General features: G+C 39.9%; 1 protein-coding gene across 5 annotated transcripts in view; it reads left to right on the top strand.

Annotated features, from left to right (window-relative positions):
• Nucleotides 1-13,644, top strand: part of SLC4A11 (solute carrier family 4 member 11) — a 113,343-nt gene that overhangs the window by 83,402 nt on the left and 16,297 nt on the right. For all 5 annotated transcript variants that reach the window (XM_075189543.1, XM_075189538.1, XM_075189617.1 and 2 more), the window contains 5 exons: nucleotides 2,165-2,249; nucleotides 6,343-6,468; nucleotides 8,998-9,111; nucleotides 10,310-10,442; nucleotides 11,279-11,352. In XM_075189543.1, the coding sequence (XP_075045644.1) occupies nucleotides 2,165-2,249; nucleotides 6,343-6,468; nucleotides 8,998-9,111; nucleotides 10,310-10,442; nucleotides 11,279-11,352 (532 nt within the window). The remainder of the gene's footprint in view (nucleotides 1-2,164; nucleotides 2,250-6,342; nucleotides 6,469-8,997; nucleotides 9,112-10,309; nucleotides 10,443-11,278; nucleotides 11,353-13,644) is intronic.

Here is a 13,644-nt window from a genome sequence, read left to right as displayed (position 1 = left end):
GGTGCTCTGAGCCCAATATTGTCTGCAAAAGCTTCAATAACAATGTCACATCTTGAAGACACACAGGGACAGAGTAAAACATGTGGATCAGTACTATTCACATACATGAACTAATCACCCTGCGCACATGCCAGTGTCGTGTTGTATGACTTATTCTGCAGAGTATGGTAGTGTGCATGTGAATGCGGATCATTGCTCAGTGTTATTTACTAGCCTTGTGGAAAGGTGCCGCAAAACCATAGAACCAATCGGATGTTTGCTTTGATTGTCACATGTGTACGAGATAGAAGAAAGCTGCTCATTGATTGGTGGACAGTGTTTTGCACCTGTGAACTTATTGTGAATATAATGTTATTGCAACAGATGGGGCTGAACAGGTTCAGTATGGGCTCGTCCACCTAATCCTTTTTCTTGAGTTCACTTCCAAAAGCAATTTGACAAATCTCCGAGGTAACTAGCACATGTTTGAGTTCCATTGATCTCTGTACCATGCCGTCTGTCCCATGTTTCACTGCTTTGTCTGGTACGACATGGAGATCATTGGATCTATATGCCACTCTTGTGGGCTAGCTCAAGGGGAGTCTGAGAAGGATACAGACGTTTGCTGTAACTCATCATTATCATTTTCTATTTTGCAACGAGGAAGGGACAGATGTATCTTTAGTAGCATGGAATTCAAAGTCTCCATTGCTTTGTTTCCTTACAAACGACGGTGCATATTTTGTTTTAATTTCTCATTTGTGAGCCCTACCACGTGACAAGAATCTGTTATAATGCAATGGTTTATATTCACAATGCTTTGCTTTTTTTGTCGGTCCAGTGTTAACGTTGCTGAAGCACACCTCCTGTTCATAATATAAATGATGTCATTTTGAAAAACACACAAAATATCATTGATAAAAGCACAACACAGCGAAGTTAGTTACTTAACGCATGTTATATGTGTCCATCTATACAGAACATACATGCTCATGTTAAGAATTATGCCCGTTTCATGGTACATCCGTGGGATTCGTACACACAGGGTCCAAATACCACGCTAGGTACCACGCAGACAAAGGCAGAACATGATGATGGAGTTTCCATCTTTCCAGTGAACCTCTTACAACTCCTCCTTAATGAATTAATAGACTGAATTCTCATGAATGTTCATTCAGCCACAAAACTGGCGACCTCGCCTGTGTGTAATTTGTAAATTCCTCTACCCCTATACACCGTGCCCCCAAAAATCTTTTACTGTATATCCACAAAGACTAAAATACTGTGCCAGCAGCTTCCATTCATGTTCTCATTGACCAGTAGCAAAACTACTGGAAATGTTGTTATATTTTCCCACAGTTAGTGTACGATGGTTGGGTGAATTCCTTCTAGGGTGGAGTAAATCCAGGAAACATTAAATGATCAAGTGTTTCAAGATGTCTTTTTTTGTTTTTCCCCAAATTAGACTTTTTTAAAGAGAATCAAAATCGGAAAATATAAAAAAGAAAAAAAATCCCCCCCCCCCCCCCCCAAAAAAAAAAAACAAAAAACCCAAAAAGGATTCCCAATGCATCTTATACAGATTAGTTAAATGTTTGCTAATTCTGGGTTATTGCCTTAGAATCACATGTCTGTCGCTCATATGGGAGTCTCTGTACTTCTCCATCCAGTGAAAGTTCCCCTTCCCAACATGACAAATGTTCAAAACTAGTACAATCTCCAGGATTGTGCAATTTACGGCATCAATCTGGGCAACTTGCCGAAGAGTAATTTTTTTTTGCTTTGAAACTCACCGCGGACTTTGAATGTCTTCTATAAGGAGGTAACAAATTAGTGTGAGGGCTTCATCAGAGTTCATTGGTCCCAACATCATTTTTACAGGTCATTGGCCCTGCTTGAATTTGGTGCAAATTTGCATCTTCCCTCGTATTCCACCCCATAAATACCTGACAGGCCATGAGTCAAGAACACAAACAAGCTTTGAATGTGCTGATCGCTGATGGATACTTGCTGTATTTTTCATCTGTTGTCAACCAGGACATCCTGTGAGCGCTAATTTGGTTATGGTGCTGAAAAGGCTTCATTAGTTATCTGTGACCTCTGTGGCTGTCGCTGTGTGAGCTCTGATGGAGGTGAGTGGCACGATCACAACTTGTCTCTCATATCATTTCCTTCCTTTCTCCAGCTGCAGGAATTTTTCAATGTGGGAAAGGGAATTTTCGATGACATTGCACGTAGGTTGCCAGTCTACCCTCTGGATTTCACAGACGGTAAGGAACTCTTTTTTTGTGTGTGTGGTTGCTCTGGATGAAATGCTCTCCTCCTATGTATATTGTAACCTCCAGTCTTCATTTTGTACTTCTAGGATAGTTAAACCCCATCACAAAGTTATCTTTTTTCTGTCTAATGCACACATCTTTGGATCTTGTTCATGAGTGGTGGAAAAAAGGAATTTAAGTTTGTCTGCAGGGTTTGTGGACTGCATGACAGGTCCAGGAGTTCAGCAATCCTGGAGAGCTTCAGATTAAAGTCATTACTCCTTCAAATTGTGAGTTTCTGGTTATTGAGGCTAGCGTTGGAGAGGTTTCTGGGAGGTAGCTGGGGGCAGACTCAGAAAAAGATATGTCACCGATGTCCTGAAAGTGTCTCGCCCGTGATTGAGAAAGAAAAAAAGATAGGCTTGTCTGCTTCCACTGCAGCTTTTACCAGGAGAAGATGAGATCTTTTACCAAATCTCTGTGAAAAGACCACCCCAGGTTCCTGCTACACAGATATCCCTTCAGTATACCACTGAGTGACCTCGCTGGGGATTACAAAAAAGGGAAACTAGGCAGGTATCCCAGTTCCGACAGATGTCCTGTACTAATTCGTTTCAGTAGACAAAATATAGGGCAATCAAAGGACAATGTCTTCAAAATCCATAGACCCAAAGTGTCCAGGCTTCCGCCTCTTCCCTGTCCCCGTCGACCAGCTAACGGCCAAGGCCAAATGTCTTCCCACTTTTTGTAGGCTCTCTCTGGCAGGCTTGGCCTTACACTGGACAGTGATTTGCCTCTCTGGGCTCTCACAATGAACACTGGTCTGACATGAAAAGAAATCCCTAGCCAGGGCTCTCTTTTTCCCATGTCAGTACTTTCCTACGCCTGTCTTGTTGGACCAGTCTCAGGTGCCCCTGGGAAAGAACCACTATTGGGTGCTGTTGTCACTAGGGGATTTCCCAAATGCTATGTGCCCACTTGACCCCCTTTTGTGTCTTCTGACTTTTTGGGGTCTGCTAGGGCTCGTGGAACAATAGTGAGCAGACATTATGGACAATGGCCACTTAATACTTGAGAAAGGGATGGTTTAGGATGTCAAGTAATTTTAACCCCTTATTGGCAATTTTTTCTATTTTTTACACTGGTCAATGGAAGCTGTTCCCAATACAGCGCTCTATCATGGTTATTTTGACAGATATACACATATACCAAAATAGTCATCAACAGTATTGCCTAATGACACCTAAAACATTGAAATAACACAAGTCCAGGTGCTGTAGCCCTTTAATAAATGTAGCTTTATGCAAATCAAATTTTGGATTGTTTATGAAATCTGCTCTTCTTTGTTTTATTTAGGTGATCTAATCATACGTATATGGAGTAAATGACAGGTCTAGACGTGAGGACTTACAACAATACATTTATAAATAGTTGAAGACCATGTTTTAGGGGCATTTCTAGGTTCTAACAAGACTTCCGTCCTGGTCACCACAAGCACGCACACCGCACCCGTAGTCGTTCCTCCCACGTTAATATACTTGTGATTAAAGCCGAGAGTTGTGGTTCAACAACACTATAAGCATATAAAATAAATGGCTATAAATGCAAAATAAAAAACATTTAAAGCTGAGTTCAGAGCATTTGTTTAAGGCTTTGGACCTTGGTCACTGGTGCCAGGGCGTAGCAACTCTCCTGTTGTGTTTGTATAATGCTTTTATGTCTTTGTATGGCAGCCTCCTTACTTACATAATACTAACTGTATTCTGATATCCTGTCTAAAGGGGCTATGTCCACAGCGCCCCAAACATACAACTTCCTGGGGCTCTCGGGTAGCGATTGCCGTGGGATTTATTCCACTTTTATGATCTTGGAACAGACCTAGGGCTAGATTTACAAAGCTGCGGGTTTGAAAAAGTGGGGATGTTGCCTATAGCAACCAATCAGATTCTAACTTTCATTTATTTAGTACCTTCTACAAAATGATAGCTAGAATCTGATTGGTTGCTATAGGCAACATCCCCACTTTTTCAAACCCCCAGCTTAGTAAATCTAGCCCCTAGTGTTTGCCTAGAAATGCGTTTCGTATACAGCAACCAGTTCAGTCCTCTTCCTATAGTACAGTGTTTCTCAACTCCAGTCCTCAGGACCCCCTAGCAGTACATGTTTTCCATATCTCCTTGCTGGAGCACAGGTGTATTCATTACTGACCGACACAGTGTAGCAGGTGGTATAATTATTTCACTGGTCACCTGGCAATCCTGCACTGTTAGTGGGTCCTGAGGACTGCAGTTGAGAAACGCTGCTATAGTAGAATCTAAGTAACAGAATCTGCAGGAATCTGAAGAGAAGACCTTGTACCGTGTGTGTAAGATGGCAACACGGGTGATTTTAATTATATGCCTGGGAAAGTGACACTATTACTATAGATCTTTTCACACAGATATTCCTGAGCTATTCACAGCTAAACAATTTTCCACATTGTTAGATATAGTGACAGCGATACAATCTGCTCCATCAGTTTCTAGATGTTGCTCAGATACTTGGACCAAGTGACAGTTATCCCATATAGAACAGAGAGCGCCTACTAGTAATCATATAACACAAGGCCTTTGATCCAGAGCTGCAGATAAATTGACGTTCGGGGGAGAGATTCCGCTTTCCCACCGGTAATAATGATGTGACCCAGTTATTGCTCGGCACTTGGAAAATATCTTGCTCTGTATGTAAGAAATGGGTCAATGCAGACGGAGAGCAGCGCTAATAAGCTTCTATGAGGATTCGTTTCCACCTGGATCCATTTCTTGCCTAATGGTGTCATTTATCCCCAGGCCTTTAAAACCCTGGATAAGTGGTTAAGTGATTATATTCTTCAAGTACCCCAGCAGCTATCGCAAAATCCTTTTTTCTTCTGCACATTCTGTTCTGTCGGCCTTTAAATGATGGATGGACATTAAAGCCTTGGCATACAGACCTTAAAGATAAGACCATAAGCTGCATTTTTCATCACCTAGACCCTGCCAAGTTGTCATGCGTGGTCCAGGACACTTAAACATGATATCAGACACAATATGAGTCCCTTGGCCACTTTTTTGCATACGGTGGAACTACAAGTTCCACCATGCCCTGTCAGCTTAGAGGAGAGTTTATAGTTATACAGCAGCCTGTGATCCAGATTTTGCCTATATTTGCTGTGGATTAAAAAGGCCTGTTTTTGTTTTTTTCTCGTTCATGTAAGCCTTTCCCCAATAGGAGACTGCCATGCAAAACATAAATTACAACTTGTTTTTTCTCAGAAGCATAGAGTAAGTTTAGTATGGGTTGTACCCCCAGTATGTTTGTAACAAAAGCATTCAGACAAGGTGGTCATCGTTCAAGTGCCCAGTCAGTATATGAATAAATCTGCTCTGGCCTGGTACCAGATTTTGATGATGATGTAATGCTTCCTGAATATTTGAGACTAATTACCTACACTGGGTTTTTCTTATGATTGTAAACATTGTGTTGGCTAAAGCAGTGATGTTACTGTTCCCTAATGAAGTCATAGATCATATTCTCATATATAATGGTCCAGTCATTCTGTTGCTCAGTGGTTCTTCGTAAATTCATAGATTGTATTCTCATATATAATGGTCCAGTCATTCTGTGCCTCAGTGGTTTCGAGAGAATTCATAGATTGTATTCTCATATATAATGGTCCAGTCATTCTGTGCCTCAGTGGTTTCTAGAGAATTCATAGATTGTATTCTCATATATAATGGTCCAGTCATTCTGTGCCTCAGTGGTTTCTAGAGAATTCATAGATTGTATTCTCATATATAATGATCCAGTCATTCTGTGGCTGGGTGGTTCATAGTGAAATTAGACTGTATTGTTATAAAGTTTGGTTTGACTTACAAAATGACTGCCTTACAAACTGTAGAGGACCGTGCTTTATAGTGTTGCATTATTTTTATTGAACATTTATAAAACTGTGTTGCGGGTTCTACAGCAATCCGCCAATGTCCTATGTTGGTTCAGATATAATCTGAGCGCCTTACGTAAGAACAGGTGTCTCCTATTGGTGATGCAGTAACTACACTCTACATTAATCTGCTCCCCCTCGCAGGTATTATCGGACATAACAAGGCCATCGGAAAGTACATTACAACTATGATTTTCTTGTACTTTGCTTGCCTCCTGCCTTCTATCGCCTTTGGCTCTTTGAATGATGAAAGCACTGGAGGGGTGATTGGTAAGATTTTCTTTGAAGATCATTTGTTTTGCAACTATCAACTTGGAAGAGATTGAACAGGTGGGTAGCAGAGGTGGCATTAGGCAGCAGTGCCACTTACTTACCCACTGATGAGACGAGTGGACGAGTAGACAATCCCATGTGGAGATTGTGAACAAGTGCAATGAGTTCCTTGCCTGGATTCTGAGTGGTCCCTTTCTGTAAGGTCCTTTTTTCGACCAGACCAAGATGATCTTTGGTTAGATGTGTGAGATGCTATCTTAGTATAGACCTTGACGTTTCTTATAGGACCTATGGCTGTATGCTGCCACCATTGTACAATTTACTTTGCAAGACATAACCTTGCCGTAGACAGAATAACTCCGAATCCAGACAACCGGGGCAGACTTATATAGTCACACAGATAAGAGAGTGTCTGCTTGGCCACAGTTCTCAAGGTCTCTAAGTAAGTTTCGCAGCTGTTTCTTCCCCGACTGTGCTGGTCCCTCCATCATTAAGGAATCAAGTGATCCATGGTTCCTTACTGCTCGAGGGAGTAATGCACAAATATGTTTTGGTTTTGTTTGGGTTTTTTTTGGGGGGTAGGGGGCGGTTCTGGTGGTAAAATATTCAACTCCATCCTGTGCACCTGCCATTGTTCTTAAATTATTGATGCAAGTCAAAGTAGTCATCATTCCTTCACAATAAAGGCCGATAATGTATGTAGTGTACTGTATAACTATAGACTATATTGTACAGTACAGGGAAACGAATCAATGTATAAACTCGTATAATGTTAATTCTATCTACATAAATAGCGAGTTCTGATGTAATTGCTTATAATCTGTGAGTTCTGATGCTCTCTCTTTAAAGACCATTAGGAAAGACTTGTGTACTGTAAAGACTAATGCACCCTCCACTGTAAATTACTGGCGTTCTATCAAGTTTTATGCAACCCGTACAAAATATTTTGTGTGTGTGTATATGTGTATATATATATATATGTGTGTGTGTGTATATATATATATATATATATATATATATATATATATATATATATATATATATATTATATATACACTCACACACATTATTATTATTATTATTATTATTATTTATTATTATTACTACAGTGTGTGTCTTTGGACGTCTCTGTGACTATAATTTTCAGTGAGGGGTGCGTTATTCCATGTATATGCAAAAGGGTAACACACCCTTCTAATCAGCGCGGTGTATAATTCTCGTACAGAAAGCGATTGCTAAGTCCATATACATCATTAGTGTCACATCTAGTAAAATGGAAATCTCCCTGAGTAACTGCCCTCCACTGCGGGGTGATGGCGGATTTATATTCTGGTGCAATAGCTATTTCTATCTGATTTCCACGTGCAAATACTTGTGTAACATATATATATATATATATATATATATATATATATATATATATATATATATATATATATATATATATATATATATATATATATATATGTATGTATGTGGCTACCTTTCACATATTTATCTATATCTATATCTATATCTATATCTCATGATCATGTATGATTGATTCAGTTTGGTCATATTTTAGTTAAAGTTTTCAATTTGAACCTGTAAATGGTTAATTAGGCTATTGGCTTCCGGAGCTGGTCTTATTGCTCCTCCATATATTTGTCACATTGCCTATTGCAGCCCTGGAAAAGGTTTTCACATTAACCGTCCCTACCGTTATTTGGTAGATTGTGGAGCCCCATTCAAGTGTATGTAACCCACCCACCATACTGCTGCATACGTAGAAGTGTGTGTGTTTGGAACAGCAGTAAACCAGTAGCCCATTGTTTCTGCACTGCAAATTGGGGTTGTTTTTTTTTGGTTTTTTTTTTAATGAAAGCAATATTGAGAAAATAGAGGAACTGAGAAACATAACCAATGCATGGTCTAAGTATATCTCAGGGACTGTCTGAGAGACTTGTATTGCTGTAACTGTGTCATTTTCTATTTTCTGTATGTGGACTGAGCAGAGCTAGTAAAAATAGGTCTAGAGGCAGCCATTTTATGGGCTGAACCAATCATGGGGAAGCCGCTTATCACTTCGCCAGGAACTACAGACATCACTGAAGCACAAAGTACTTTAGTGATGTCACAGGTTCCTAGTGACTGGATAGGCTGCGTTCTCATGATTCAGTCTACAAAATAGCTGCCTATCCTGTGTAGATGATGAGTAGATCTTTATAATAGTTACTCTTGTGCATAGGTTGATTGGCTGATTACAACAAGTTCATAAGCCACAATTGCCAGAGAAATGTTGGTGATGCTCGGATCTGGCCTTTTTTTCTCCCTATATCACTTTCATAGGCCTGAACAGACACCTTTGCTGTGAAATGTTAATGTCATTGCATTTTTCTGGGGTTTAAATCTATTTCAAAATGTTACAGAATCTGTCTTTATAGTGTGCAGCACATGGTGCAAGAATGTCTGTCTTAATTTTACATGAACACAATGTATATTAAAACATGAACTAAATGCCATTTACAACTTTCACTCTCGTTGCAGATGTGCAAAAGACGATTGTTGGTCAGTGCATTGGGGGTGTTATTTACGCACTCTTTTCTGGGCAGCCTCTGGTTGTATTATTGACGACCGCCCCCCTGGCATTATATATCAATGGTACGTATAGAAACACAGCGTAGTGTGCAAAGCTCGTAACAGAAAGCGATGTACATATTTTTCTCCCAAACACTTCTGCTTTTGTGTCTCTTAGGTAAAAGCACAAAAGTTGTCACTTCCTCTGTTACCTATACATTACTACATAATTATAAGTTGCTAATGTGAATGAGCAATCGTAGCACTGACAACAAAGTGATGCCCATTCTCACCTGTATAAATGTAGTATTAAAGTAAAATAATACTAAAAATTAATAAATGTAAAGCAACAAAGAAAAAAATAAAAACCACAGCTGTGATTATTTTGTTTTGGTGTCGTGCTTTTTGCCGTTAGGGATTATGTTCTGTAGTTATCACTGTTACTGCTGGTAATCAAGGTATAAGCCACACAACAAAGCACTAGTTATTTCCATATCTCCGTTCTATTTCATTTTACACATTTTTAACCTTTATGCTTTTGTTAGTTTTCCTTTAAACCCACGAGAGCCAGAGTGCATTAAATATGTGAAGGAAGCCACTGCACTGAAGGACTCCTTATGATAACCGGCATAATATGGGAATGCACGTAGCCTTTACAAGAATTACTCGTTGGATTCTCTGCGTTTACAATGCGGCATCCGGTTATTAACACAGGAATGCAGAGCGTGGGAGCTGAGCCCCGTTGTCTGCACACAGTTTAATAATCCCACCACCTGATGCTCCTCTGATCCGAGCTATCACTAAACCAGCCTCTTCCCCAGCCTGAGTGACTGTTCCCGTAATGTGCACTGAGATGGGAAGAGATAGGACAATTAAACAAATGTATTGGGAAGGGGGGAAGGGTGCATAGCAGTAGACTATAAGGATGCAGTTGCATCTTAACGGATGTAAGTAAGACTCTGGTGCATAGGTAACTGCAAAATTGTGTTGTAACCCATAGCAACCATTGTTGCCAGTTTTGTTTAAAAAAATTTTTTTAATTGTGGATGATGAAGAATCATATCCCTCTCCCTTTAATTTACATATTACATATGATATATCATTATTACATTCTAGTTTGCCAGCTTTACCCTGTTCTAATTGTGACTTTTTTTTATTATGAAAAAAAGGTAGGAGACAGCTGTACTGCGCTCCTCAATACATTACGTTTTTGGTGGATGCTTTGTACACAGGGATACGTATGTATTGTGGTGGTGTAACCTCCTCTCTCCTCTTCCCTCAGTTATCCGAGGAATCTGTGATGACTACCACTTGGACTTTAAGGCTTTCTATGCCTGGACGGGTCTGTGGAATAGCTGTTTTCTTGTCTTGTACTCTCTGTTCAATTGTAGCCTGCTGATGAAACTCTTCAAGAGGTGATTTGGCTTTTTATATTTCTTCTTTTCTTCATTTGTCGTACTGCATAGAGGATATGACTCATAGCCGGCACATTTCCATGCATGGTTAAAACAATAATACAAAATATATGACTTTATGCCCTGTAACGTAAATCTTATTGACAGCTGTCTGTGAGTAATTGGATCCCAGTTTATTAAGGTGAGGATTGTTTACAAACGTTACTCGAAGGAGCAAATCTACACACAAACACACACACACACACGTACACACGTATATGTATATATATATATATATATATGTATGCGTCTATATTTCATAATGTCTGGTTGCTGTGCTTTTAGTACAAAACACCCTTGAGCAATTTTGATAATTAACCCTTTCTTTATCTTATTGGACACCTATTGCAGGCAATCTGGAAGGGCTCACTAAACCTTATATATATATATGTTATATTGTATTAAACAGCTAATAGCCAAACTATGTATGTAGAACTGTCCGTACTTTAAGAAAACTATGTTTCAATACTCGAAGCTGACGATTTAGTGATCCAACGTTTCAGTTTACTAAGAAGCTTTCATATGGGGAATGCAAAAGACACACATAAAAGCCTAAATACTGAATAAACAAACCCAAGCGCTGGAAATGAAAGGCGCCGATTATCCGAATTGGTGGATTAGCGTCTTTCATTTTCAGCACCTGGGTTTGAATGACTAAAGCGTCATCTTCGAGTATTTGGCGATGTAAAGAGTCGCTGAGCACCGCCTCATTGTCTACATATCTGCAGGAGGGCAACAGGTTCCGTAAAATACCTCTATATCGCGTCCTCAATCTATTTTTGTTTTTTTTCTTTCAGGTCCACAGAAGAAATCATAGCACTTTTTATATCCATAACATTTGTGTTGGATGCACTTAAAGGGATTATAAAAAGTAAGTGACCTGTCAGTATGTGTTTATATGGGGCCAGGCATTAGCTGGTGGTTGTTGTTGCGTCTCTCTGAGCCCCGCGGGTGTCACAACAAACCAGTAACGGTCTGTGCTGTGAAAAGGCAGCTGGGATTGTCGCCTGTTATAAATGGGGGCTTCTAATGCCTGTTGACCTTGATATCGTGCACATTATGTAGGAGTGGGAGGTGCTGGGAGAGATCAGGGGCTTTTTCTGACTTTTACGAGGATGTAACGGGATTTGTCGGAGCCCTGAGAGTGGTAATAGATGTATTTTTGGAAGCTTGTTATTGTGGTCTCCTGTTTACAGAATCCCCCATAAGCCAGGCTGTGACCTTTCCATAAAGACTGGTAGACATATCACACTTCTTGTAGGACATTGATGAGTAAAGTGTTTTCCTCCGCCTGCCGTCCTGACATTTTCCGTAATGGCAATGCTGCGTATTTTAGGATTCCTGCTGTGAGGCCGGGTATTTATTTCAGGTAGAGTTGTTTGTTTGTTTATTTTTAGTTTTCCTTGAATGTAGCACAACACTTGTACCCCTGAATGACAGCAGGAGCTCAGTGAGGGGAAAGCGTGGCTGAGAAGTTGGTGCAGGAAGAAGGGTTTGTGTTTTTTGGAGAATATGGGCCAGTGTTGCCCTTGACTGCATGTTTTACAGTAGGGACGGATGGACCTCATTGGGCAGCTGTGCTGGGGAGAAGAGGGTTAGAGCTGGATGATATCTGTGCTAATTCTTATAGTATACAGTCCTTATACATGGAGAGAAACACCAGTTAAAGTATTGGCGGAGGTTTGTTATAAACCACCTAACTTAATGGATTGTAGTAAAATTCGGTTGTTACAAACTGAATGAGGAATAAGATTGTTTTCATCTATATTAAAAGATTGTCCTTCCGCAAGTGGTAAAGTGGGATCTCTGTTATAGAACACATATCTAAAGGTACAGGTGAGGGCGGCATTTAGGGAATAGTGATCACAACATGGTAACATTTGTATTGGGTTTCAATAAAACGTCTTGTATGGGAGCTACAAAAACTATGGATTTTAGACAGGCAGATTTGATTGGCTCATAAAAGCATTGAAGCTTGTAGACTGGAAGTATCTGCTCTTAAATAAAAGCATTAGAACCAAATAGGACATATTTACAAGTCGAATCCCAAAATGTTTTAAAACTTAATATTCTGCCACTAAATGATTAAATAGGGAAAATAATTGTGGGAAAAAAGTCAAATCTGTCTTTTTATAGTTTCTTTTGTAAATGTCTGTATTAACACAGAAACAAGCTTGTACATATGTTGTGTAGCAATAGTCTATGGACACCATTAAACACTATTTGTTTAATACAGGAGAAGGTTAAGACATATAAAGCACCTGGTCCAGATGGCTCCCACCCATGTGTGCTAAAGGAACTAAGTTCAGTAATTGATAGATCACTATATATTAGATTTTATGTATTCCCACATAACTGGGTCCATGCCACAGAATTGTCTAAAAGCAGACATGGAACCAGCCTTTAAAAAGGGAGCTAAATCAGGATATTATAGAACTGTACGCATGAATTCTTCTATGGGTACATTATTTAAAGGGATTCCAAGGGTCTGAAATATATTGTAGAAAATAATTTGAGTAATCGGCATAGTTTCACGAAGGACTGGCCATGCCTTATAAATATGAACCCTTTACCAACACTGGTTCCTGGTAGTGACATTGATAGCCAAATTTGTTGATGGCACAAAGCTTTGTTGGGTTATTAAGCCTGGTTAGTAACTTTCTTAAAGATTTAGACAAAGTGTGCCATGAAACGGGTTGTCCACTTAAGCTAGGCTAATATCTATGCTAACTGCAGTAATAAAGTTGGAAATGTAATAGTGTATAGAGTTCTCTTGCAGAAATCTAATACATGGGATAGGTCACGTGGTACTAGTACTCTTGTCATCACAATGCGGGTCAGAGTTTTCCACGCTAGTTATCCCATCCCCACATCGCTGCGGCACTCAGGAAGCTGCCATCAAACATCTGGATGCACTCTGCACAAGAGGTCACCACACGGGACGTACCGCAACACCTGTTCTGCTAAATCCAGCTCTACTCGCTGACATTTCCCAACAAGCTGTCCTTCGTTATTAGCAAAAGTTATCTTGGCTAATCACCAAAAGGGAAAAAATATAAGGAAGCAGCCCATTGTCTATTACAGATGTGTGTGATCGCAGGCCCTCGCGTAGTCTACCTACACACCTCTGACAAGGAAAATGTTATCTCATAAACGCCTCCTT

This window comes from Mixophyes fleayi, chromosome 1 (assembly GCF_038048845.1).
Source record: "Mixophyes fleayi isolate aMixFle1 chromosome 1, aMixFle1.hap1, whole genome shotgun sequence".
Lineage (NCBI taxonomy): Eukaryota > Metazoa > Chordata > Amphibia > Anura > Limnodynastidae > Mixophyes > Mixophyes fleayi.
Note: the sequence above shows the minus strand (reverse complement) of the source record. Positions and strands in the feature narration are given on the sequence as shown.